At 39.7% G+C, this 25,325-nt stretch overlaps 2 protein-coding genes across 7 annotated transcripts in view; both read right to left on the bottom strand.

Annotated features, from left to right (window-relative positions):
- Positions 1–14,080: 14,080 nt before the first annotated feature.
- rassf10b (Ras association domain family member 10b) lies at positions 14,081–15,820 on the bottom strand. The gene has a single exon (XM_004543150.4). The coding sequence runs from the start codon at positions 15,611–15,613 to the stop codon at positions 14,282–14,284; it is 1,332 nt and encodes a 443-aa protein (XP_004543207.1). The 5' UTR covers positions 15,614–15,820; the 3' UTR covers positions 14,081–14,281.
- Positions 15,821–17,919: 2,099 nt separating this feature from the next.
- The window catches only part of tead1b (TEA domain family member 1b), a 51,782-nt gene continuing 44,376 nt past the window's right edge, over positions 17,920–25,325 (bottom strand). For all 6 annotated transcript variants that reach the window (XM_076882976.1, XM_024802343.2, XM_024802345.2 and 3 more), the window contains 3 exons: positions 24,070–24,210; positions 23,814–23,966; positions 17,920–21,164 (listed from right to left, as the gene is read on the bottom strand). In XM_076882976.1, coding sequence (XP_076739091.1) covers positions 21,051–21,164; positions 23,814–23,966; positions 24,070–24,210 — 408 coding nt within the window. In that variant the 3' untranslated portion in view covers positions 17,920–21,050. The remainder of the gene's footprint in view (positions 21,165–23,813; positions 23,967–24,069; positions 24,211–25,325) is intronic.

Below are 25,325 nucleotides of genomic sequence, written 5' to 3'. Positions count from 1 at the left end.
GGCAGGGCTGGGTGTCTGAAAGTCTTTGTTGCCAGGACTGGAAGTGGCTGTTCAGGTCACTTCACCAGATTAGACATACCCCGGCTTTCCCCCCTCCAAACTCCCCAGGGAAAAGAGGAATTCCAGAGGGAGACTGGCAATGCAGCTCCCAGGAGAGCCTCAGTCATCTTCTGTTCCTGTGTTGCCTAAACCTGAAAAGGTCATAAAAGGTTGCAGATGACCACACAGCTCCCAGGGGAAAGGCCCCAGTATGTCTGCCGCAATGGTCACTTCGCTTGCCTCCACAACCTCGCCTTACAGTCGCTTGCATTTATACCCGCTGTTAAGGCACAGGAAGCTACTGTAGTATTCTCCTGAACAACAAGTGTCACCACTTAGAAAATATTGTGACATAAGCTCTTACATAGGAGAATAAAAAGTCAAACCTGGGGGCCAAGACTTTTTTAGTATTCTTCTGCAAAGTTCTTTTGCAGTGTTGTTCTCCTCAAACTTTCAAGTTTTCAAACTGTTCCAACATCTCCCTTTATATGTCTGTATGTCTCTGAGCTTCTGTACTGGAATATAATTAAAATGGCGATAAAAACCGACACTATCATACACTGGTATGTTCAACCGACTTACAGCGTCCACGGTTCAAGGTTACAAAAACGAAGATGTGCATGACCGGCTGAAGTGTACCAAAGACATGCGCAACACATGACGTGACATCAAAATTGCCAAGCGACACCTACGACACAGTGAGCATAATGGCCCATAAGACAACTGCACAAATCGGCACAAGCGCTACATGTTAACTTATACCTAGAAGTGTGGATTTCAGGACACAACAACAGTAATACGTTTAAGGGGTTAATGTTGTGTTGATGTTGACGGTCTCTGGGGTTCAATGGGTCGTGAGTATGATGAGTGAAAGATGTTCACTGACATCTCAAAAGCCAACCTAAAATGTGTCTTACTGCATACTGACAGTTACTTTGTATCTGTGCTAACTGATCATTCTGTCCACTTACCATTTCATCGTTTTTTCTGTCCCATAACAAATCAGGGCCACAATTTTTCATCAGTTAATCAAAAAATGAAGTCACATGGTTTATTTCTTGGTTTATCCAACCCAAAGTTTAACAATTTTAAAAAAACAAAAACAAAGACACAAGCAATTTAAAAAGGAAAAAAAAAAACCCAAAAAAACCAACCCTGCTATGATTTCCTTTATGCGGTCTGTGAATGTTAGCATTTCGCTTTTTGCGTTGCTCTGCTGTGATATTACAGCCTTTATTGTCCCCACCAAAGTTGATGCACTTCCTTCCAGCACTAATATGAATACCACTAGATTTTTAGTAACAGTATAATGTCAGTAAATGTGTCAGTAATGTGAGTAAAATGTCAGTGAACCCACAGACATTAGTCACCCTCCATATGGTTTTACTTCCAAAATACTCTTGATGAAAGCTGAAATCCTTTGGAATCTCATACAAATGTAACATTCTGGTGTGAGACAAAAACCCCACTATCATAAAGAAACCATGAAGGCAAAGTGAATGTAAAAGTTTTTGTTACTGAAGTTTCGTTTTTGCCTTTCCTTTGAGAACACGAGGCGGGTCTGGGCCCGCGCTGGAGAGTCGGCGCAGTGGCAGGATGGCTGCTGTGTTGCCTGGGATTACTCCTTATCCCCTACCCAACCTTGTTGCTGGTCACGTGCTCTATAATGTTGTACTGTGGACATTTATGTGCTTTCTGTGCAGAGGAGTTTTTTTGTTTCCTGTTCTCATGCTGTCCTCCTGTAGCTCAGCATGAGTAGAGGTCTCTTTTTTTCCTCTTGTACTTTTCCCATTGTAGTGTCCATTTCAGTGGTTTTTCTGTAATGCAACCGTTCTCTGACTTGTATCCCCATGTGATGTCTGTGTTGTGTGTGTAAGGTCGGGGGGCGGGTTTATTTCACTGCAGGGCAACCTGCATGTGGCAAATAAAATTTGAACTTATAGACTGGCTTTCCCATGACTGGTCCTGGATGACTGATTTCCATGGCAACACCCCTTTTTCACCTCAAAATAGGCCCCACCTTTTATCGTATTATGGAGGTTTGCACTTGAGTGTTAAGAGGGCTCTCCTACCTTCACATATTGATCCAGCACAAATTCCTCATTTGAGTGGATGTTTTATTTTTTCTGAATGGCTAGTGGTCTCTATGCATTTCTTTGGCTTTCATGGATGAAACTTTATTTCTAAGTCATATTATTTTCTTCCTCTGATGAGTACATTTCTAATTCCTTTTATTTCTATAGTCAAACAAAAAATAAAATACAAAATCCATTGAAAAAAAAATTAAGAAAATTGCTCTTTCCACATCTGTGTTTAAACTGCTGAGTGAGAGCAGAGTGCTAGCAGAATCCTTACTTCAGAGTCTGGACATGAGATTGTTGATGATGCGTCTTTGATCAGCACCATCTCTGCAGTTTTTTTGCTGAGTGACCAAAAATGGGGAAAGCCAAAATGTAGCTCTGTTGCTCCTAGGCTGGAATTAGGTCTGCAAGTCTGACTTCTCTATATTTGGAAAGTGTCCAACATAAAACTCACCTGGGAAAGAGTTGTGTTAGGAACAGAGATGAAGAAGACACTTTGAAATTTTATTCACACTGAAGCTCCCTTTCTTCTTTTTTTTTTATTTATACTTTAAGTCATCATGTGACTTTTTTTTCTCTATAGAGGCTCAATCTTGAAATATGTACAATGTGTGTGGGGGTTTTTTCTGTTTTTTTTTAATTCGACATTTCTCAAAATATCAGTTGTCTGATTGGATGGGATATCCAGATTCACTCATTTGTTCTGCCCTCTGATCTGACGAGACAGAGACAGGGCTGGACTAGTAATCTGGCATATTGTGCATTTTCCCAGTAGGTTGCCGCACTTTTCGGCCAATGGAGCTGTGCACCAGCTGTACAAGAACGGGCGGCAGCTTATTTGTTCATTCTCATTACTGACATTGGAGTGCCCAGTCAAATCTCTTTCTGTGATCAGCCCCTACATTCACTGTGCCCTCAGGCAACTTGCAGAAAAAGTTAACTGTGGATGAAGTCGTGAAAACTTGGAGCTTGAAAGTGCCATTGTGTCTGACCAGTCCAGCCCTGGTCTGAAACAACGGTGCTCAGGACTGAGAAGTTATAATGTCATGTGGCTTTGTGCATGCCAAGTAGGAATATAACCTGTGGGTAGTAAAAATGCTTTTTAAACAAAGTCACAAACAAACTTTATAAGCAGTTGTTGTCAGATTTAACAAGTGATTGTATACATGTACATACATTTTATACATTTTATGCTACAGTGACCATTGACATCAAAGTTATGGCTCTTGCACTATTCATTAAATAGAAGGTGCTGCATAGGTGCCTAAATTGCTCCCTGGAGGTGTTGCCCAATTTTGGGCATGCCTAAAAAAGATTTTTCTCTTAATTAAAATTTGCATGATTAAACCAACTTGGCTTCTTTGAGTGATAAGAACAAAGATATTTTAAATACAGGTGCTAAAACCATTTGCCATTATGGACCTAGGAGCTTGACATTGAGGCCAGCTAAAGAGGAAAAGGGAGAAAATGTGAGACCAAAAACAAAGAAAATAAAGGTATGTTGGGAAGTTACATGAAAGAGTGATGGCATTACCTGTGTGTACATGAGAAGGAGAGTTAATGGAGGTTCCCTTCACATGGTATCATGATTAGTAGACACTATGAAAACGTCTTTCCAGACAGCCCAAATACAAGTTGTTTTTCTTTTAAGAAAATTTGTAAATTTTAAAGGCAAGTCAATCCTTTTCTCCATTGTGACTTGAACAGACAGTAATGATGACTAAGGAAAACAACATCAAACATATTTGGACTTGAACCTTCAGAGATTTAGAACAGTCAGTGTGCTTGAGTAAAAATGATCTGAGGCTGATATCACCAAGCGGTGTCTGGTCTGAGTTATTCCCCCAGGGAGTTCGGGGTAGGTATAGTGGTTGCCCCATGATCAGAAGGTTGGTTGTTCGAATCCACTGAACGGCTACCCTGAGGTACCCCTGAACAAGGGGGAAAAAACTAGTTGGAGAGAGGTTGGTCAGAGGTGTGTATAAATGTTTATATTAGGACATGCATGTATGTTTAAACTACTTACACCAAAACTAGAAGAGACCAAATTGGTTACACTGCCAGCACATTGAATTAGTTTTAATCTACACCTCGTTGTCCTATTAATGAACTACTTCTAGCTGCATAGTTTCCACTAGTTCATCTAAGCACAGCTGGGTTCCACGATTGTGAGGAAAGGCTTAGCATGTGTTGTTATACCCAGCAATAATAGACAAGAGGCTCCCACCCTCTAAGATATGCAACATGTCTGAGAGGTTGGGTTAACCCTCCCTTCTAATGAAAGAGTGGGCTCTGTTGAAAGTTGCTTCTAAATGCTAATCAAACCATGGGTAAAACCATCTGTGGCCATCTGAGCACAAATAATCACAGCATGAATGCTTTCTCTTCTGCCTGCTATTTTACATTTTACTAAGGTAGTGTGCATAAAATAAAAATAAAAAAAAACCTTCAAGAAACATTTTTGGCTGCAGCACTGAAGCAAAATTTTTACCTTAAAAGCAAAGTCACATTGTTTGGTACAGCTCACTCTTTGTAAACTATTTCAACCAGTGAGAGTCAGCACCTTCCACCTCTTATATGGTGACCCATAAGCACAAGTGTTCATATCATCATCTAGTCGACTGGTTACGTATTTTCAATATAATTTTTTTTTCTTTTTGGGGGTTTAGTATCGCTTCTGTCAGTCTGCCCCAGGGCAGCTGTGGCTACAACTGTAGCTTTCCTTCACCAGTGTGTGAATGTGAGAGTGAATGAATAGTGGAATTGTAATGCACTTTGAGGGCCCCGAAAAGCGCTATATAAATGCAATCCATTATTATTATTAATAAAATCCACATTCTAAAAGTTGCACCCGAAACTTTATAACGTTCAACTGTTTGGTCCCTCACAAGTCCTTCAATGAATTGGAACACTTGTCATTGTCTTATATTTCATGAAAGTGGACATTGTTCACTGCATTCCCTGCACTTAATCTTGTGTAATGTAATTATTAATGCACATATAATAATAATAATAATAATAATAATAATAATAATAATAATAATAATGGATTCCATTTATATAGCGCTTTTTGAGACCCTCAAAGCGCTTTACAATTCCACTATTCGTTCACTCTCACATTCACACACTGGTGGAGGCAAGCTACAGTTGTAGCCACAGCTGCCCTGGGGCAGACTGACAGAAGCGAGGCTGCCATATCGCGCCATCGGGCCAGTAGGCGGTAGGTGAAGTGTCTTGCCCAAGGACACAACTACCGAGACTGTCCGAGCCGGGGCTCGAACCGGCAACCTTCCGATTACAAGACGAACTGCCAACTCTGGAGCCACGATATATAAAGGTATAGGATTTTACCTTTATATATTTCAAAACCTTCAATTTCTTTTTTACAGACAACATTTTATTTCAGTGGGGTTTTTTGTGTTAAAGGGTTCAAAACAATGAGGAACTTGCCGTTTCTTCTTCTTGCAGTTTTGATCCTATTTCAGCCTCTTACTGTATAGTGCATGATATGTGTGTTATACTGCAACACAATCCCATCTTTTTGTTTGTGAAACCAAACTTTCCCATTAGGTGATAAGGTGGAGGGATACTTCACAATTGTTCTGCTGAGAAGATCTTATAATATTTGCCTAGAGCAGAATCCATTCTCTTATATGGAGAGGACAAGGACTCATCTAGATGTCTTCAAGTTTTCCTGTAACCGATACACCAATCACACCCATGAAAAGCTGTGTTAAGCTTGATAAAAGAGGAGGTAACTATGCCTTCAGAAGAGAAGTACATAAAACAAGCTCTTTTTCTTCTCTATAGGTGTGGCACTGTTTGCTGCCAACAACTTGAAGCTCTTGAGCAGCTGTAAGATTTGCCATTGTGTTTACTTTGATTAAAACTGAACAGTCCCCACCAAGGTAAGTCAGACAGAGATGCCAGGAGTTAGCATGTGCAGCAGAGATTTAATAGGGGACAGATCTTGCTTGCTGTGTTTGAGCAGCCAGCTAAAAATTATGGGTGGGCAACTTAGGACAAAGACCGAAGCTTAGAGCCCTGCAGCATTTAGAAAAACAAAACAAAACAAGAAATCAGATTTAACAGAAGTAAAGACAGTTTTTACAGACAAAAGCACAACAGTAATGATCATTACATTGCATTACGTGATTACACTTAATCTGTTAACTAAACTGATAGGGAGAAAGATCACAACAGATGACATCAAGACATGTCAAACCAGTAGAAAAGCAGCTCCAAAATCACAGTTTACAATTGCAGAGATATTTATTTGTCATTTTTTAAAACTGTTCATCCTGGATAACAATCATCCTTCCAATAGCCCGAATGGCATGTTGTAAAAATCTTGGATGTAATAGCCAGTTAGCTTGGTAGGCCAGAATGTAGTAACAATGATAAGGTTGCAGTGCATAGTATTGAGTTTCTTATTATTTCCACTTACCTGAATGATTTCAGGTAAACAAGGCTATTGTTGCTATTGTGTTGCTATTTAGTACTTAATGATTACTAATGAGAATTATTGTTCGTAATGAGTTTCATAGTTAAAGATTATGGTAGCACTTTCTAATACAGCTCAGTAATAAAGGGGTAAAAGTAGGGTAACAAGGAGGAAACAAAAACGTAATAATGTGGTAATTTCTAAGTTATTACCACTCACTTACCTGTTGTAGTTTCTGCGTAATAAGCTGGAAACAGAGCTGCAAAATGCAAAAATGCCTATTTCTCTTTAACAACATATAAATAACCTGTTAAAGCTAAATTAAAGAAGTGTGGTTATTACCTTGAAATATCGCTTATCATGTCTGTGTAATAAGCAGGAAAGATGCAAATCCAAAACTGCTTGTTTCTATTTAATAGCATAATAATAACCAGGTAATAACCGTTTAAAACAAACTTAAAGAATAGTAATGACTGCCAGGAAACACCTGTGGTAATTTCTGTGTAATAAGCAGCAATTTTAATACCATGGTCATGATAGCTGAATAAAACAAGCATCAGGAAATCTATAATGAACTGGAAACACTTATGCAAAATGCTAATAATAAAGTTTAAACAAGTAACACAAATGAATGCATTAGAATGCATTGGAGTGTAGAGGACACTCCCTCACAGCATAGTTTATACATGGATGACAACACATAAGAAATAAATGTATTATATATATTATATTTCAGGTAGAAAAAAACGTGGAGCACATTTTTAAAATTCTCATGACCACTGATCAACAACCACTGATCAAAGAGCAATGATCAATAGCCATGAGTCCCATTCACAGAGAGTTGGGGAATGGCTGCAATCACAGCATTGTAAGATGGTGAAAGATGTACCCTTAGGCCCCCTCCTCGATTCAGAGATGGTCTTTCCCTTTTCACGTAAATGGCCTCCTTGACTCCGCGCTCAAACCAGCGTTCCTCCAGGATGTGTACATCCTCATCACTGAAAGAGTGTCCACTGGCCTGTAGGTGTAAATAGACTGCAGAGTCCCGGCCTGACGAGGTGGCTCTTCTGTGTTGTGCCATCCGCTTCGCCAGAGGTTGTTTGATTTCCCTGATGTATCCTCCTGGCACTTAACAGCATACACTATGTTACTCTGTTTGTGTCGGGGACCCGATCCTTGGGGTGAACCAATTTTTGGCGCAGCGTGTTTAGGGGTTTAAAAGCCACAGAGACCCGGTGTTTAGAAAAAATGCATCTCAACTGTTCCGATACTCCTGACACGTACGGGATCACTACAGGTTTTTGCTTATGCAGCGGTTGTCCTTCTCTCCTGGATCGGCTGGAGCTTTCTTTTGGCGCCTTCCCAGCTTTGACAAAAGTCCAGCTGGGATAACCACATTTACTCAGGGCCTTCTCTAGTCAAGTCAAGTCAAGTTGGCTTTATTGTCACTTCAACCATATACAGTTTAACAGTACACAGTGAGGCGAAACAACGTTCCTCCAGGAACCAAGGTGCTACATGCAACATAAATTTACAACATAAATTAACAGAAAACACTAAACTAGCTAACTAAGAGGCCTAGTTAGCTGGCTAGCAGAGACAAGACAGACTGACCTAACATAAATTACAACATTTTTTTTTGTTATCAGACAGCAGACAACAAAGTGCACGTGCAAATGTGCAAACAAGAGCAGCAAAGTGACAGAATGATAGAAAAACACAACGTAACATAATAATAAGGTTTTGTGATGATGAGGTGAGGTAGTGGAGGAACAGTAAACATTCCTTAGTGTAGCAGCAAAAATTAGGAAGTGCAGAAGTTAGTGCAAAAAGTCCAGTAATAATATTGTGCAAAAGAGCATTTACAGGTTGGTGTGTACGATGGTTTAGTGGTGTAGGTCAGTGTGTTTGCGCTTGTGTTGATTAGTCAGTCCAGTCTCAATGTTTTGAGGTAGTTGAGTTAAGCTGAGTGATAATGTGTGTGGTGTGTGTGTGTGTGTGTGTGTGTGTGTGTGTGTGTGCGTGTGCGTGTGCGTGTGCGTGTTTATCAGTCAGTCCCTTTTTGCTGAGGAGACGGATGGCTTATGGAAAAAAGCTGTTGCACAGTCTGGATGTGTGTGCCCGAATGCTTCGGTACCTTTTTCCAGATGACAGGAGTGTGAAGAGTGTGTGAGAGGGGTGTGTCCGATCAGCCACAATGCTGGTGGCTTTGCGAATGCATCGTATGGTGTAGATGTGTGATGTTCTTCTGCTTCCCTGGTCGCTGTGTCTGTGGGGATGGTGCTGGCTCTGTGTTGTAGCGTCCTAATGACACCCAGTTTATGCTCCAGTGGATGATGAGAGTCAACCTTAAATGCTGATCCGTATGCGTAGGTTTCCGGTACACATCGGCTCTTGGAAAACTTGTGTACTTCAATGTGCATTTTAAACAAATATGTTCTTCTCACATACATGGTCTTGAATAATCAGGCCCCATCTTATCTTAAAGACCTCATAGTACCATATCACCCCACTAGAGCACTTCACTTTCAGGTAGCTGGCTTACTTGTGGTCCCTAGGGTATTTAAATGTAGTATGAGAGCCAGAGCCTTCAGCTTTCAGACCCCTCTTCTGTGGAACCAGCTTGGATTTGAGAGACAGACCCTCGCTACTTTTAAGATTAGGCTTAAAACTTTCATTTTTGACAAAACTAGGGTTGGATCAGGTGACCCTGAATCCACTATAGCTATGCTTTAATAGACTTAGGCTGCTGGTGGCTTCCCATGATGCACGGAGTGTTTCTCCTTCTCTCACCTCTTTTTACTCACCATATGTTTATACACCAACCTGCATTTAATTAGGAGTTAATTCATAATTTCTGGCTCTCTACCACAGCATGTTGTGTGATTTGGCGCTATATCAATTTAATTGAAGTGAATTGAATTGAACAGTATTAAAATTAATTATTATAAATGTAGACCAGCCTTTAAATTTGTACCACAAAAACGCTGATACTGTCGAGAATGATGATGCAAATAATACATCTTCTGCTGGAAAAGTTTTCCAGGACAGGGTCCCAGCTAGAACTAAACAAATATTTGAGTCAATCTTTATTTAAAGTGTTAAAAATAAATCTTCTGTCCAGGCAAAGCAATAGTTTGCTAAGAGATGAGAGAATATCTGTGTGCCTCTGTGATGAATCGCTTATGGATTAATCACAAAATTAGAATTATACCAAAAAAGGCTGATTCTTTTTCAAAGAATGGGCATTCTTCAGATGGCCATGAGATCTTCATGATACCAGTTAATGTATTTTAGGTTGGTAAGCAAATAATATCAGGAGATTTCCCTACAATATTTGCCCCTGCATTGGCCCTGATTTAGGTAAGTGGAGGGTAATGAACCTGTTGGTGACAGATCTGGGCTACGTCTTCTTCTACAGGAGGTGACAGGCCTTGGAAAGGGACTGTACAGTATCCCACAGACAAGGTCCCGGGGTCACTGACCAGCTTTGCAGGACTAACACACCTGCCAGCAGCACAATGAGGTCTAATGAGCGCACACTGACAGCCCCAGTCTGTAAGCAGCAGGCCCAGTGCCCTGAATGGCTCACACCTCAACGCTCATATTGAAGTCCTGGCTGTCAAGTCAATACCTTCATTAGTGACTTCATAGCAGTTCACGCTGTGAGACTGTACAAAGGCTGCCAGGAACACAAAGGGGCACATTCCAGGGATTATGGGACATTGGCAGGTTTGTGTCATTAAAAGGAGTTCACTTTTTCCTTGAATGCAAGGAATTTAGTTTAGGAAGTAGGAATTACTATATTTCTATATAATTAATGTAACAAGGTGCTTTATCTTTCACAGTTTGATGTAGTTTAATATATTGTTGACCTGTCAAAAATACTATAGGCATAAAAAATTATGTTCTCAGACCCTAACCTCAATTAGGTTTCAAGGGAACTTTATTTTCTCCTGTGTTACATTTGCAACATTTGTGGAGTAACACAGAAAACTGATTATAAGCTTCTAATGTTTGTAAGGTTTAAGGGTCCATTGTAGCCCATACCAGTGATCTGATGTGGTCAGATTTCTATAGTTTAAGATCAATGAAAGTTGACCAGTAACCTCTGTCTTTTCTACAGTCTTCTAATATAACTTATCTCAGGTAGTAAAAAGACATTTCTAATAATCAGAGCTGCCCAGGCTAAGTCTTGACATATCAGCACTTAGGTCAATACACCACCTGCTGACATCTGAAGAGGAAATTCTTCAGGATGTCATGTTCTCTGATGCATGAAGAGTGTCCCGTACTTTTTTGTAGACTTAATTAAAGTGACATAATGATTTAGTGGCTTTGCAGAGACCTCTGTCCCCTGCTGCCTACCCCAGGAAACATTTCTCTTTAGGCATAAAGAGCCTCTGATTCCTGGTGTTTAAGCAGAAAGAGCCAGACTGCCACCATGCTTCAGGGACTTTAACCTCTGATCATGCGACCTGTGATCCCTGTGATGACCCAGAACAAAGACTACAACATTTTTCTTTTCATAAAGCTTGGCAGGTTTTGTTAGAAGTCACAGGTTTGTAAGTTGCACGTGTTTATGTACATGTCAAGAAACACACTGAAAACGCCACATCTTGGACATACAAGACAAAAAGACAGGCACTGTCTACATACAAGAGAGAAAAATAGTGTCCACAGCATTTCTCACAAACCTTCTGGCTGTTTAATTAGACTACCTCTGCAAAAAGAGAAGACGAGAACTCTTAAGATTCCTGCATTTCTTTTCAAAAGACTCCAGGGATTAGGAGACACTCAGCATAATCAAAACTTGACATTTATGCAGCTCCATTGAGTCGTGTGGGAAACAGTGCACACAGACTTTGCCCCTGACACAAAAGCCTAGGAATGAGCTTCTGTTTTCCTCTGACAATGCCACATGCACTGTTACACCCTCGCCTGTGAAAATAAGGTGTTTTTGTTTTTTTCCTTTCCCTTGATAGGTCAGACCAATATATGTTTAGTTTAGTGTAACAAAGTGGAAGCAGAAAACAGAACCATGGGAGAGTGTTGAGGATGGGGGGCTGCTGCGTGTTAAGAGGCAGGAAGGCTGCCACTCAGATAGCATGTAATACAGTACTTCCCCTTGTTTAACAATAATGTTGGCCTAAATTCAAAGAACAAAGGTGTGTGTGTGTGTGTGTGTGTGTGTGTGTGTGTGTGTGTGTGTGTGTGTGTGTGTGTGTGTGTGTGTGTGTGTGTGTGTGTGTGTGTTTTTCAGGATATTAACTGATATGATAATGTGTCGGGTTTGTTAAATATTTGTTTATTACCAGTGAAAAATAGGACCCAGTGATGATATTAGTATCACTTTATAATACAGCTTGAGACTAAAGGTCTAAGTTGAATTTCCAACGTATTTGACCTGAAGTAACACTGTAAATACATTTATTGACAAATACATGAATTTATTAAAATTACTTACTTAAAATTACTTAATTTTATATGTATAGCATCAAATCACAACAACATTTGCCTCAAGGGGCTTTATATTCTAAGGTAAAGGTAGTGCAATGTGCATATCACCTGAAACTGCCTTAAAGGCGGTTGTTTTTAGTAGGTAGTGCTCTGTCACGCCAGCCTGAGGGCAGCAGTTTGAACAGATTATGTCTGGGGTGTGAGGGGTCTGCAGAGATGTTGTCTGCCCGTTTCCTACAGGTCCTGCATGGAGGGAAGAATGGCACCGACGATCCTCTCTCAAGACCTGGTCGTCCATTACAATCTGTCCTGCTTCGTGACTGAGCTGAAGCAGGCTTACATTATAATTTGTTTCACAATAGGCTTTATTTTTCTTAGACCCACTGTGACAGAATAAATATATCAGACTGTAAAATTGATGCTGTTCTTTTAATAACTTTGAGTGCCTCGATCTTATCGTAACTAAGGCATATTAGTGAATTCTCAGTAAACTAAAACACATTTAAAATACATTTTTGCATGAGTATATTGTGTTTGGTTTAATAGCTCAGCACTGAAATGTCCAGTTTTGCTGATGATATCATCTTGTTGTCATTAATCCAGGTCTTCTTTTAAAATGATCATGCTTCAGCACTTGTAAGAGTCATGGCAGAGAATCGTTATATTTTCAGATTATTTATCTGTCCCGTCTTCATGACTATCACTCGAACTCTTAGAGGGACTTCCTTCAAATTTAGCAAAAAGTTTAACTTCAGCTCAAAGATCATCTCAATTGTAATTGTTGGACACCTGTTCAACTGCTTGTTAATGCAAATATATAATTTGTCAATCACATGGCGACAGTTCAGTGCATTAAGGCATGCAGACATGGTCAAGATGAGCCACTGAAGTTCAAACCAAGCATCACCCTGTGAGCAGCAGTTCTCTAGTTGAGAGTTACTTGTTCGCACCAAATGTTAGAGGAAAATTTCCAGATTGCTTTTATGCTGATAGGAAGACAACAGAAGCTCAAATAACCACTCATTGTGACCAAGGTATGCAGAAGATCACACACAATGATACACAAAGATATAGACCGTGGAGTCTCTCTTGGTAAAGGAATCTTAAAAATCTAATTTCCTAAATACATTTTAAAAAACTTATCCAGCTAACTTGAGGCTGTTAAATAAATAATTAATCATTGAGAAAGGAGATTAACAGCTTATTACATGCTGGGATGCAATGGACTGAGGAAGATTGTCAGACTATCAGATTAAAAGCAAATCTAGTTTGACGGCTCCCCGGATGTCAGGGAAAAAAGAAAAAGTAAGCAGTTATTGAAAATGTGACAAGAGCTGCTCTTGACCTCATGAAATTACAGTCTGTATATCGTATCATTTTGATTATTCTCACAGTAAAAAGGTTGTCAAGTGATCCGATAAAATTGCCACATAACCTCTAAATCTTTAAATCAGGGTTCCTCCTTAAGGGTTTCATTTTCACACACAAAAAAACAAACATGCTTGTCAGGGATTCATAAAAGATTAAAAAAGATGCTATTTTATTTTAGGGAAATAAAACCCAAAGCCTCTTTTTTTTTTTTTTAAGCAGCTGGGAGATATAAACTGTGGGAGGGGGTTGTGTGCTGCCGAAAAGCAGCCAGTGTCGATGTAAGACTTGTGTCGTTCATGTCTGTGTGCAAAATGCCATCGTCGATCTGAGAGGAAAAGGTCAGCTGTGCTCAGTGAGCTGTCAGGATGTAGATCAGACCTCCCGTTTGAGCTCTGCGCCTCAGTTTTGACTTCAGATATTTTTACGTCTGACTGATTTACCAAAAAGGCTTTTTTTTTCTTTCTCTTAGAGTCTGAGAAAGCTACTGCTGATACTGCTGTTTTTAAACATCTTCAGAATCATCCAAAAGCCTTTGACTTTGTTTTTTCGGTCTGGTGCCCTGCTGACTCTGAGGCGAACATTATGGCAGGGGTTGGAGAAATCTGCTGCTATCCTAACTGCTACTCAAGGCTCCAAAAAACCTTAAACTATTTTTTTAAACATAAAGAAGAAAATCAAATAGAACCATGTTTGTATTGTTTATTAAAGTTTTTTTTATTGATTTTTGCGGCTTTCTTGTAAACAGAAAAAAAAGATTAAGAAAATACATTTTAAAAAGCAATACGTATATGTTGAAAGTGGGGAAAAACATTCATTTGTTTATGTCAGAGTACTTATGACCCCTGAGAATTAGAAACATAGATAAGCCAGTTTTCCAAGGAAAATATTAAACTAATGATTCCCACACAGGGAGGCTGTCGGAGTCCTGACTGTGCAGAGAACTTAAGCCAGTGTCTGAATCGTCGTCGTTCACATTGTGAGTTTTTGACAACCCCCTTGCTTGCTCCACCCACCCGTTTTTTCTCTGCAAAGTGCTCATCATCCCCGTCTTAACGTCTGCCCCGTGGCTATATCTCTTCTTAGTGTCTGTCCCCTCCTCCATGCCCAAAGTGTTCACTTTCTCCAGCAAATCCCTTATCTCCCTCTCCCTCTCCCCGCAAATCTGCTCGGTCAGCTCTAAATCGCTCCTAATAGCTTCTAAATCCGCGTTGAGGCGCAGGCCGATGTATAAACTGGCATTTAACTGCGTTTTGATCCTCTCTTCTTCCAAAAGCTGCTCATTTTCTGGTGATGTTTCCACTTCGGTGGAGGGAAGGAATAGCGAGTCATCCCCAGACTCCAAGTTTTTACGTTGCAGCTCCTCCTTCCTCCGCTGCATCCAGCGGTGGTTCAGCTCATCCTGGATCTCCCCTGTGATCACGTCTATAAGGGTTTCATGCTCCCACAACTCCTCCTGTAGTCTAACTACCTCCTCACGGTGTCGGAAATACTTTTCAAGCTTGGCCAAAGTGTCAGACGAACGCAGGTTTTCCACTTCGTGGCTGGAAGCCGCAGCGACATCAACCAAATACGTATTTTGAACGTAATTGGCCCCGTGCCTTTTAATTCTGTCCATGTGCACCTTCGCCTCGCACCTTTCGATCTCTGCGTCCAGCTCTGTAATCCTCTGAATTTGCTGTCGGATTGTATGATCCTGAGAAACCACAGAATGAACCAAAGTTTCCATCTTCTCCGCGCAAGACGCGTCTCTGCGCGCCGCCTTCGATCTCTTTTTATTGATCTTCTCCAACTTTCTAAAAGCTTTCCTGACTATGCGACGCTGTTTCTCAGGTGAGATGGAACTCACGGTACACCGCGCAGTCCCTTTCATAATACAGGGGCTCTCTTTGCTGAGCACCACGCGAGCCTCTGCGCTTCGGGCTCCGTGGCTGTCCAAAGACACTTCGCTCTTCACCAGCACGAACTTGACGTTTCTCTGCTCGTCTCCCCAGGCGACCCAAAGCCGCAAAACCCTAGTTTTGTTTGGCAAAATCCTCTCGCATCCCCTCCATTTCTCCACGATGCAGTAGGACTGTGCTGCGCAAAGCCCTTGTTGGGAGTTTTGGTCTTCAAGAAGCACTTTGATAACATCAGCGCAAGTTGTGCGCTTTGACAAGCCGAGGACGAGCTTTTCCTCTCGGCAGACCCACACTGATATCTTATTCTCCTCAGACTCCATCTCGCATTTCTGCTAAACTCTATCTCTTCTAAACAATAGTAGATTTAAAAATTTAAATCCGCTCGTCGAAAGAAAAGCTCCTCAGTGTCCATACCCGAGTCCAGTGCATGCGCGCTGCGTCCTAGACGCATCTGCAAAGTTGCAGTCGGGACTGGAGGTGTCTCTGTCTGTGTCCACGGAGCGCATCAGTTAAGGAAAACACTTTGCGCGCCGGTATTCCCAGTCCTGACTGCCACTGCTGTGATCACATGACCACACACACACACACACACACACACACACACACACACACACACACACACACACACACACACCTACCTTTTTTTGGTGGGATGAGCTCCACCTGAGCCTCGATGCTTTTAAGAACAACGACCAGCCATGAATTCTTTGATGGAGCAGCTTGGAGGCTCGCTGTGTTCTTCTGGTTTCTGTATCCATAATGCATCAAATAGGACATGAGTACCTACATATATAGGAATGAGTACTTTATATGGATTATGTTTTTATCTTATTTTTTTAATGACTTTGTATTTCAGATCTGGTTCATTATTAAGGTTATGTTGTTAACTTTTTCTGTAGATCCAGTTAAAACAGCGTTAAAAGACAAAAAATATGAATAAATAAATATTGGAGCTGAAAGAAAATTTCACTAACTGGCTTCAACAGGCTTTGAGGATTCTAAGGCATCTAATCATGGTAATGGACTGATTCTTATATAGCGCTTTTCTACAATGACCTTGTGCATAATTTATGTATTTTGTGTAACACCTGAAAGAATAAGTTTTACCTGCAGGTTTTCTGAGGGGTATTTTCTTCTTCAAGGATTAAATTCAGTTTATTTCCTGCTTCTTAAGTGTCAGTACTTTCAATATCTTACTTCTAATTATAGTCATCTTTCATCTGATAGAGCCACATATCACAATTCTGTGAACTGTATTCACATGTCAAACACATAAGTGAAACAAGAGGAAAAAGGTAGGAAGGCAGAAACACAAATGCTCCTTCCTGCAGTTCAGAGCAATGAGCAGACTGTTACCTGCTGCTGATGGATCACGCTTTGCATTCAGTGATCTGAATGTTCAGAGTCAGTTTGCCTGTGTTGATATGAGTGAGGGAGCATAGATATGGAACACTTCAGTTGCTTTACTTGAATTCATAATGTTGACCCTGTTAGCTTTTCCTTCGTTATGCTTATTCTTCTGATTCACTGCTTTCAAGTATTAGCCTTGCTCAGTCTTGAACTCAGGGACTTTACAAAGAAAGAGAATAAATGAGTATTCAGCTATTCTGTCAGGAGATCTCTGACAGATGTATTTACCTCTAGCTTTGCTGGTTTGCTAGTGCTCATGTGACAGCATGTGCCTGGTCTTGATGGATTAGGACGTTTGTGTGTTAGTGGGTGGAAATTTTACTTTCCACATTACAATGCAAAGTCATATACATACTTACCAGCATGCAGTCCCCCAAATTAGTTCCAGTCCACATATCAGGAAAGATTACCTTCACATAAAGATAAATTTCACTTGAGTCAAACCCATGAGAACTGATTCATCATGTTATTATTGTACCAATCAAATGGAAACAAAAACATGTGCATCACTCGGGTGACATTTAAGTAGTACAAAAGTGTAAAGCTCCCATGTAGAGGTGTATTACTTTACACACTTAAACTACTAGTTTTATTGAGCCTCTCTTAAGGAGCACTAATCTTTATTCAGCTGTTCAGCAGTAGTTGGTTGGTTTCCACATGTAGGATTTATAGCAGCACCTTATTTGAGCCCCTCCATCTCAGGTGCAACATTCAAAACGTTTTGGTTTGTGTTAGTAATAATATAAAGACTGGTTACTGAAATAGTGCTTTTCTGACTGAGGGGTTATCACTGCTGGGTACAGAACCACTAAAGGCCAGCCAGGAAACCAGGGGAAAATATGGATGGACGAATAAATATGATTTTTGGAGGGAAAATAAACAAAACGCACTTTACTAATGCAGAAATCTGAATCCTTTTTATTTACATTGTTGTGTGTTGACAGTTTGTGGGGAGTGGGGCTGAACTGTAATTGGTTTCTGAAGCTGGTGTGCTGGAAATAGCTTGAGAACCTCTGATTTAAAAAGGTTGAGCAAGAAAACAGAAATCTGTAGCACTTTGATTAAATGGTGTCTCCCTCTTGTGGCGAGTCCTGCCATTACAGCGATGCACATTCAATTATGTTCTCTCACATGCTCCATCTACTGTTGATGTGAGGCCTTTGCAGTCAAGGAGTTAACAGACTCATCCACACAGCAAAGATTCAAGTGAGAAAAATAAAAGGAAGCAATCTTTTTCAGATTTATTTAACTTCAATATTGCGTACATACAAAGTATCTAGAAAGCTACAAAATATCTACTATTGTCAAGAAGGCATCATAATGTTACGGAGCAAAGACAAGACCATATGCAGAACACAAACAGAGCAGAGCTTCTTTTCTCTCCTTTGCTCCAACACTTTACAGTGATGGATATGAAAAGAGATCACACATCTGTACCAAGAAAAGCCAAGATATAATTTTATAGAAAGCACCTTTTTACAAAGGGGGTGCTGAAAAAAATCTGCACACAAAACCCAAATATGTAAATGACAGTTTACATTTCATGAGCTATATGTCAAGAATCACTTTAAAGCCAGGTACCAGTACCTACTCTTAGCAAAAGCTGATATGCTTGTAGCTGCGATTCCTTGACTTGGCGCGTCCACTTTCCGGGGCAAAGAGTCCACCAGACATCCGTGCCATCAAAGGCGTCAGTCCTGCTGTTTTAGTGTTAAAATGTAAAAATGTACCAGCAGTGCAGCAGTAACATCATTACCATCTCACTGGGCTCGCAATATTACAGATAATGTCATCACAAAACCGGGTACGACTGTATACAAGTACAATAAGAAAACAGGAACATCTAACTGTAATCGATAAATGTGAACAGATACACAAGGTAAGCATAAAAGAAAAATAAAGTCCACAGTGTTCACAGAACTGCGGCAAAAATACTGAATCATTTAACTTTATCTGCACCCCCCCACCCCCACCCCAAGACATTGTCTGCAATTATTTAGAGCTTTGTTGATTAAACTACTTTAAGATGATTATAATTTCTGTAAGAAATAGTAAATGTTTTGAGTAATTATGATCCTTACAATGAAAGTATACAGATTTAAACACGTAAAACAATCTTAAGTTTCATTTTTAGAGTCTGTACTGTAGAATTAATATTAAATAAACATTATTTTTTCTTTTTTGTTCTAATGGATAAAAGCTCGTGTCGGTCCCTGCCTTTTCGCCATCACAGCTGTGACATTGTGAAACCATAATGCTTCCAAAAAAAGCCTCGTTTCAAAAAAAAAAAAACTAACAAACAAAAAAAAAACAAAAACACTTGAGCCTGCAAGTGTGCACGAAGCAGACAGCTTCAGTGTTTTTCTGTTGACATCCTGCATGCAGTCAGTGGCCGTTCAATATTAGACAAAATCTTTAACCTTAAGCGAAGAAATAGTTGGGTTTGAGAAATCAATTTACAATGTAATAAAAATGAATATCATTTATTTCTTCTCCTTAGTAACCATGTTCCCCTGCTGTCATTACAGTCCTTTGAAAGGCAATGTGGTGATTTGTTTCACTTATGTCTTATTTTTTTTCTTCTTCTTCTTCTTTTTTTGGTCTGGCAACATTAAATTTATAATTTCTGTTTGATCTTTTTTTTTAAGCTGGAAAATCTGAACCAAAGGCACTTCCTTGCTACCATGCAGGACACAACAATAATTGACTGCATCTCTGTATTTTTGGTCTTCTGCGACAGGAAAGGCAGTCAGTCTTTTTATAGTACACTCTTAGAGAAGGAAGGAAAAAAAGAAAGGCTGATATTTTAGGAACATATTACAGCGTTACAGGAAAAATAACCTGTTTCTGAGCTTAAATTTGCAAACATAATTGAATATAAGTGTACTGCCTCTTTAAAAAAAAAAAACCCCCAAAAAACCCCAGCAACAACAAAAACTGTATTTCTAGGAGTGTACCAATTTCGAGAACCGTGATTTCTGAGATGTGAAGATGAACCAAATAATACATCTGTAAGTTATTTCTGCCCGTCTCACACAAAACTAATTTTAGACTTAGAAAACAGGGTAAATGCAGGATAATGAGTATACTCTAAGGCACTGTACACTTAGGCTTTGGCAGATTTGAATTGTGATTTTTTTTTTTTGTTGTTGTTGTCATTCATTTATTTTACACAACACAAACACAATGTAGAGATCACAGTTTTAGTGGCATCTTTTGGAGTTCACATACAGTTTGTACGTGTTTAAGGCTCGGCAATCAGCGTAGGCCACAGAAACATGTGAACATAGTGTGACCATGAAGGCAGCAACACTCTGGCTTGGAGTTATCACACGGCGATCCCAGAGTGTTGGGTGGGGGGCAAAGCCACAGCATGCTGAACGACGCATTGCTGTCTATGATTTTGTAGTGTCTCGATAGGTTAAACAGTTTTTTAGTTTTTCTTTTTTTAAAGCGCAGAATTAACAGAATAGACGCAAGCATCACTAAGGCAAGCACAGGAAGGGAAACAAAGTGCTTTCTGACCAGATACGAGTCCGATTAGAGTCATTTTAGCAGGACTCACATATTTAAAAAAAATAAAAATAAAAAATTCTCATGGCCATTGTCAGAGAAACGATTTGTTTGCAGCGCTGAAATGCTTAGCAGGCGGTGAGACTTCCTACATTTACGGAGCGGATGCAGGCAAACTGTAGTGTTTTCACAGTGCATTCATTCTGGTGTCTAAAACTTGGGAGTGCTTCAACAGGGATAAATATTACCGAAAGCTCAGTTGTTGGCGTTCTTATGTAGTAATTTCGCAACCACCTGCTTTCGGCCACTGCACGTATAGTGTTGTTCTGTTTCTTTGGAAAGTTTAACAGCTGTGTGTGTTTTCATGTCTGCGTATCTACAGTATGTATGCTCACAAATCATGAAGTACAGACATACAAAACAGCCTCAAACATATTACACAGAACGCAACCATGCCGCTGATAGAAAAACAAAAAAAGGCCCGTGTCCTTTTGTCTTTTTTTTTTTTCCTTAGTCTACATTAACAAAGCAGAAAAAACCGACACACACATTTTCATTTACCAAACACATCCAGGAAACTCTTTAAGGATGGCCACATTTATACCCGACAGAGACCAACATATTTAAAATTCCCATATTCAAACATTAAAACAACTGTACCGCAATTCACAGCTGCAGTCAAATAACAAACACTTATATTAAAACAGATTTATAACAACGACTCCACCTGATACCTTGACCAAAGAGCGTTGTAGGTATGACTTTCGTGTAGAGGCACTGCCACTTTTGTTTTGAGGTTGGTAAGTCTATGAAAAGGAGGAGCTCCAAGCGGATTCATTCCTTCACCAGTCTGTAGATGTGATGCTGCGCGCCGTGCTCACTGTTCGAAACTTCAAACACGCACGCCATACATAGCAACGTCTCCTGGGTGTCCCTGTTTGTCACCACCTGCAAGAAAGAGCACTTACTTTAGAGGAGAAGCGCTGCACAGCGGGAAATAAACAGAGAAATGGATGCAGCAAAGGATGGTTACCGAGTTTGAAGACGTGGACGGGAAACTGAGCGAAAAGACAGACGCATGCATTGTTAGAGTTCTGAAGCTGTGTGTGCGCGCACGGTTAAATGTTCAGTACCAGTTTAAAATTGGCCAGGAGAGCCACATTTTTTACTCTTTTATTTACAGGAGGTTTTAAGTGCAATTTAGACTCTCTATCGAGGGAATATGTTTTATATATACAACTTGTTAACTCCTGTTTGTTAGGCTGTGGGAAAGTGAGTTGTGTTTTTGTTTTGTTTTTTCCAAAGTAACTTTTCGTCTTTAATTTGATCCAGTCTGAAGTTTCAGAGCTCTAATGTGAAGCTGTCACCTTACAAATAAACAGCATCACTGAGAGCGCACACTCAGCAACAAAAATAATCAACTCGAATTAAAACGTTTATTCTACCGCTCTCTATGCTAAATCCCAAGATGAATGATTTTAGCAGCGTTCATTTTTTTTCTCTCATTGGCAGCTGTGCTGGATTTTACTGTTATTTATAGATTTTTATCGCCATTTTATCAGGATCATCATCTGTTAATGTCTCACTGTAACTCATAGGAATCATTTTGGGTTGAAAAGTCATATGATGCATGGAACCAACTTCATCTCCGATTATAGTTTTAGGTTTTGTCAAGCCAACGAATGCAAAAAAAAAAAAAAAAAGCCTTCAAAGTATCCATTGGATAATTACTGCAGTGATTAATATGTTTCAGCTGGGAGCAGATTATTTAAGTCTGATGCAGTGAACAGCTTCTCACTTCTTAAACAATCATACTGGAAAAGATATTAAGTGATCAGCAAAAAGATGTTACTGCCTTTCAGAAGGGTCGAATGACTGAGCTGAATCAAGCAAAACCACTGAGGAGATTGCTGTTACTTCTTAAATTTAGTATAAGCACGATTAAAACCTGGAAGGGCAACAGTGGGGAACAATCATCTCTGAGGAGGAAATGTGGCTGGAAAAAAAATATCTTGAATGATCAGAGATCATTTACATGTTTGGTGACATGAAATGATTAAAAAAATATATAAATCAACAGTAGACTTCACAGCTACTGTATGTTTAAAACCACTTCCCAGTTGGAAAGGTCACATTCCAAGATAACAATAACATCGGGCTCAAATTGTGAACAAAGTGGTTCAGGGAACATTAGACATGATTTTCACACATGGATCGGACCGCCACAGAGCCCAGACCTCGAACCCGTTGAGAATCTTTGTGCACATACTGGGAGGAGACTTTTCACAGAGAACCAATTCTCCCGTCATCAGTACAAGACCTGGAAGAATTAATGCAATTCTGCATGGAAATAAATGGCATGACACTACATAGGCTTTGCATAAGGAGGTAAATGTGTCGAATCACCAAACCTACAGGTGGGTCCAATCAAATATAGAGAGAGTGATTTCAGAGCATCCTCGTCTTTATCATCCAAAAAAACCCCAAAAAAACCCCCAAAACATTAAAGCAGAGTTGAAAAATTCTGACAGAAATTGACTAACAAGTAATGTTTCATGAAGTCTCTCTCACGTTTTTCCATTTCCATCTTACTGTACAGAAAACTTTCTACAACTGGTGTTGAAATGGAGGGAACTTTGGATGCCTCAGCACATACGCTACATTCTTTAAATACCAGCTTATGAAAGGGAATTCATTTATGCACGTCTTTTGTGCACAGGCATACTTTATACACTAAACTCTTGGACCTTGATTCCTGATATCAACTAATCTTTGAATATAAACATGTTATTTAAGGGGGAAAATGTGCAGAGCAGAATTTAATAATATCTAGTAGCATAAATTGAAACATCATGTTTCAGTAAAACCTGAGCATAGTGTTGAGCCATCCCTTGTTCTGCACAGGCCAAAATGGAACAAGAAACCAACTAACCCTATGTTTTAGGGAGAAATACACAAAATTTGCTGCAGCTACCATTTTCCCTCTATTAGGGTTACTTTGTATTCATACTGGGCACAATGGAAAAATCTGAGAAATGAAAACACAACATTAGGATTCAGCAAGAAGCAGAAGAGACAAATGTGCTTAGAAAATTATATCAATCTGTGAAACATATTTTCGGATCCTTCTTCCAGTCTTGTGCTACTTATATGTCTTAAAAGAACTGCCACACTTTTAAAAATAATCATGTATTAAGTCTGACATGAATCATGAGTTTATTTAATGATTAACACACTAAGATGGGTTTTTTGGGGGAGGGGGGCTGCTTGCACACCCCTTGGCCTGGGTGCTTTCTCTGCAGTGGTGAATGACACTTTAAGACCCCATGTGATGCCAATAACAGGGTTTCCTGCCCTCTCTTATCCTCCCTTTCCCCTGCAGATAATGAGGGTCCTCACACTGTGTTTCATCCCCTGTGGAATGAGAGGAATGTGAATCCAGGCAGAGGAACACATCTCAAGGCCCAGTGAAGTCCCCCCACCGCCCCCACTCAGATTTTTTTTAAAGCCAGCTGGAGCCACCAGCACATCCTGACAGCAGCAAGAAAAACACTCCCAGAGAGGGACGTCGCCCACTCAGGTCAGTGAGGTGATTACCAATAAGATAGTGAAGTTCTCCAGCACACTGTTCATCATATACTTCTCCGGCAGATGTTTTAGCTTATGGATGAAGTTGATCATGTATTCACACATGGGGGATCGACTTATCCGGTAGACAAAACGTCCATTTTCAAAGCGTGCATATTCAGTCTGAGGGGAAAGAAGAACAAGCAGCGCACATAAGAAATGTAAAACACACAAACAAACCCCAGGAGGTACAGTAAAAAATCCTGCTTCTCATTTTAGTTCATACCTCGACTTTCTCCACAACCTGCTTGCCAAAGGAGCAAACTTTTGTCGAACATGTGATGGTCATGTTCTCTGGACTCTCATACTGACTGGTGACGCCATAGAAAGATCCGGTATCATCTTGAATGTTGCAGTTTAAGTCAGCCTGAGGCAAAGAAAAACAACAAACACTGAGCTTCAGAGAACATTTTCTTTTTGTTACAATGTCTTTTTGTACAAGTCATTTAAAAGAAAAGAGATGAACAGTTTTAAATGTGTTTTCTACTGAAATGAAAGGCTTGGAAGAATACTTGTACTGACAGAAAGTCCAAAGGGTTGCTGCTTTTGCATAAGATTAAAAAAATCCTCATAGAAAAATAAGGCTGAGAAGCAACATTTAGAAGAAGGCAACCGTGTTTGTGCCCCGATCAAAATCAATAGGGAAAAGGAACAAACATTAAAATATTTAATGCATCCAAACCCTTAAAGAATTGTGCCATTTAATGACATTTTAATACCAAAATGGAAAGTTTAGTAGTTTAAAAATACTGGATCTCTAAATACTATTAAAATTAAAATAAAACACACCTATAAGATTTTAAAAACATTTTTTTTTTACCAATACCTTTTTCATTTTAAAGGATTAAAAGCCAAGATGGTGCATATGAAATTGAAAAATGCCACTTTAAAGATGACCATGTTTCCAAGTAATCTTAAAGCCAGTTTTGGCATTTCTGTGAAATTATTAACTGTATTAGAGATGTGGTTCAAGGACTCATGTGAGCATGCCAAACACATACCAATTCTAAATAGGTTACCATTTAGAACTAAAGATAATAAAGTACGTGTTTGGAGCGCTTCAGTGACAAAATAAAGAGCGCTGTACTCCAGGACGACATGGACATAAGAAATGGAAGAACTATTCAGAGGTGAATGAAATAAAAACTACTTGCATCACTGGGAAAATTAAATTAAAATAATAACAACAATAAAAAAATATAATAATACATTTTAAATATGTTAAGTTATCTGGATTTAAACTATAACTGCTCTTCTTAAGCAGTAAAAAAGTGGATTACAATTCAATAATTACTTTTTTTTTTTACATACACCACTTCCAGGAGTTCGAGAGAAGCAGAAAGCTCTTCGTGTTTTTCCTCCATTGTGCATTCTCAACATGCACATTCAATCGACTGCCCAGAAACCAGAATGTCTCATTTTGTTAAGTGCCTCGTCTTTTCTTCTTCCCTCTTACCCTGACTGCACACACGAGAAAATGAG

This window comes from Maylandia zebra, linkage group LG1, assembly GCF_041146795.1.
Source record: "Maylandia zebra isolate NMK-2024a linkage group LG1, Mzebra_GT3a, whole genome shotgun sequence".
NCBI lineage: Eukaryota > Metazoa > Chordata > Actinopteri > Cichliformes > Cichlidae > Maylandia > Maylandia zebra.
This window is presented reverse-complemented; position numbering and strand designations above follow the sequence as displayed.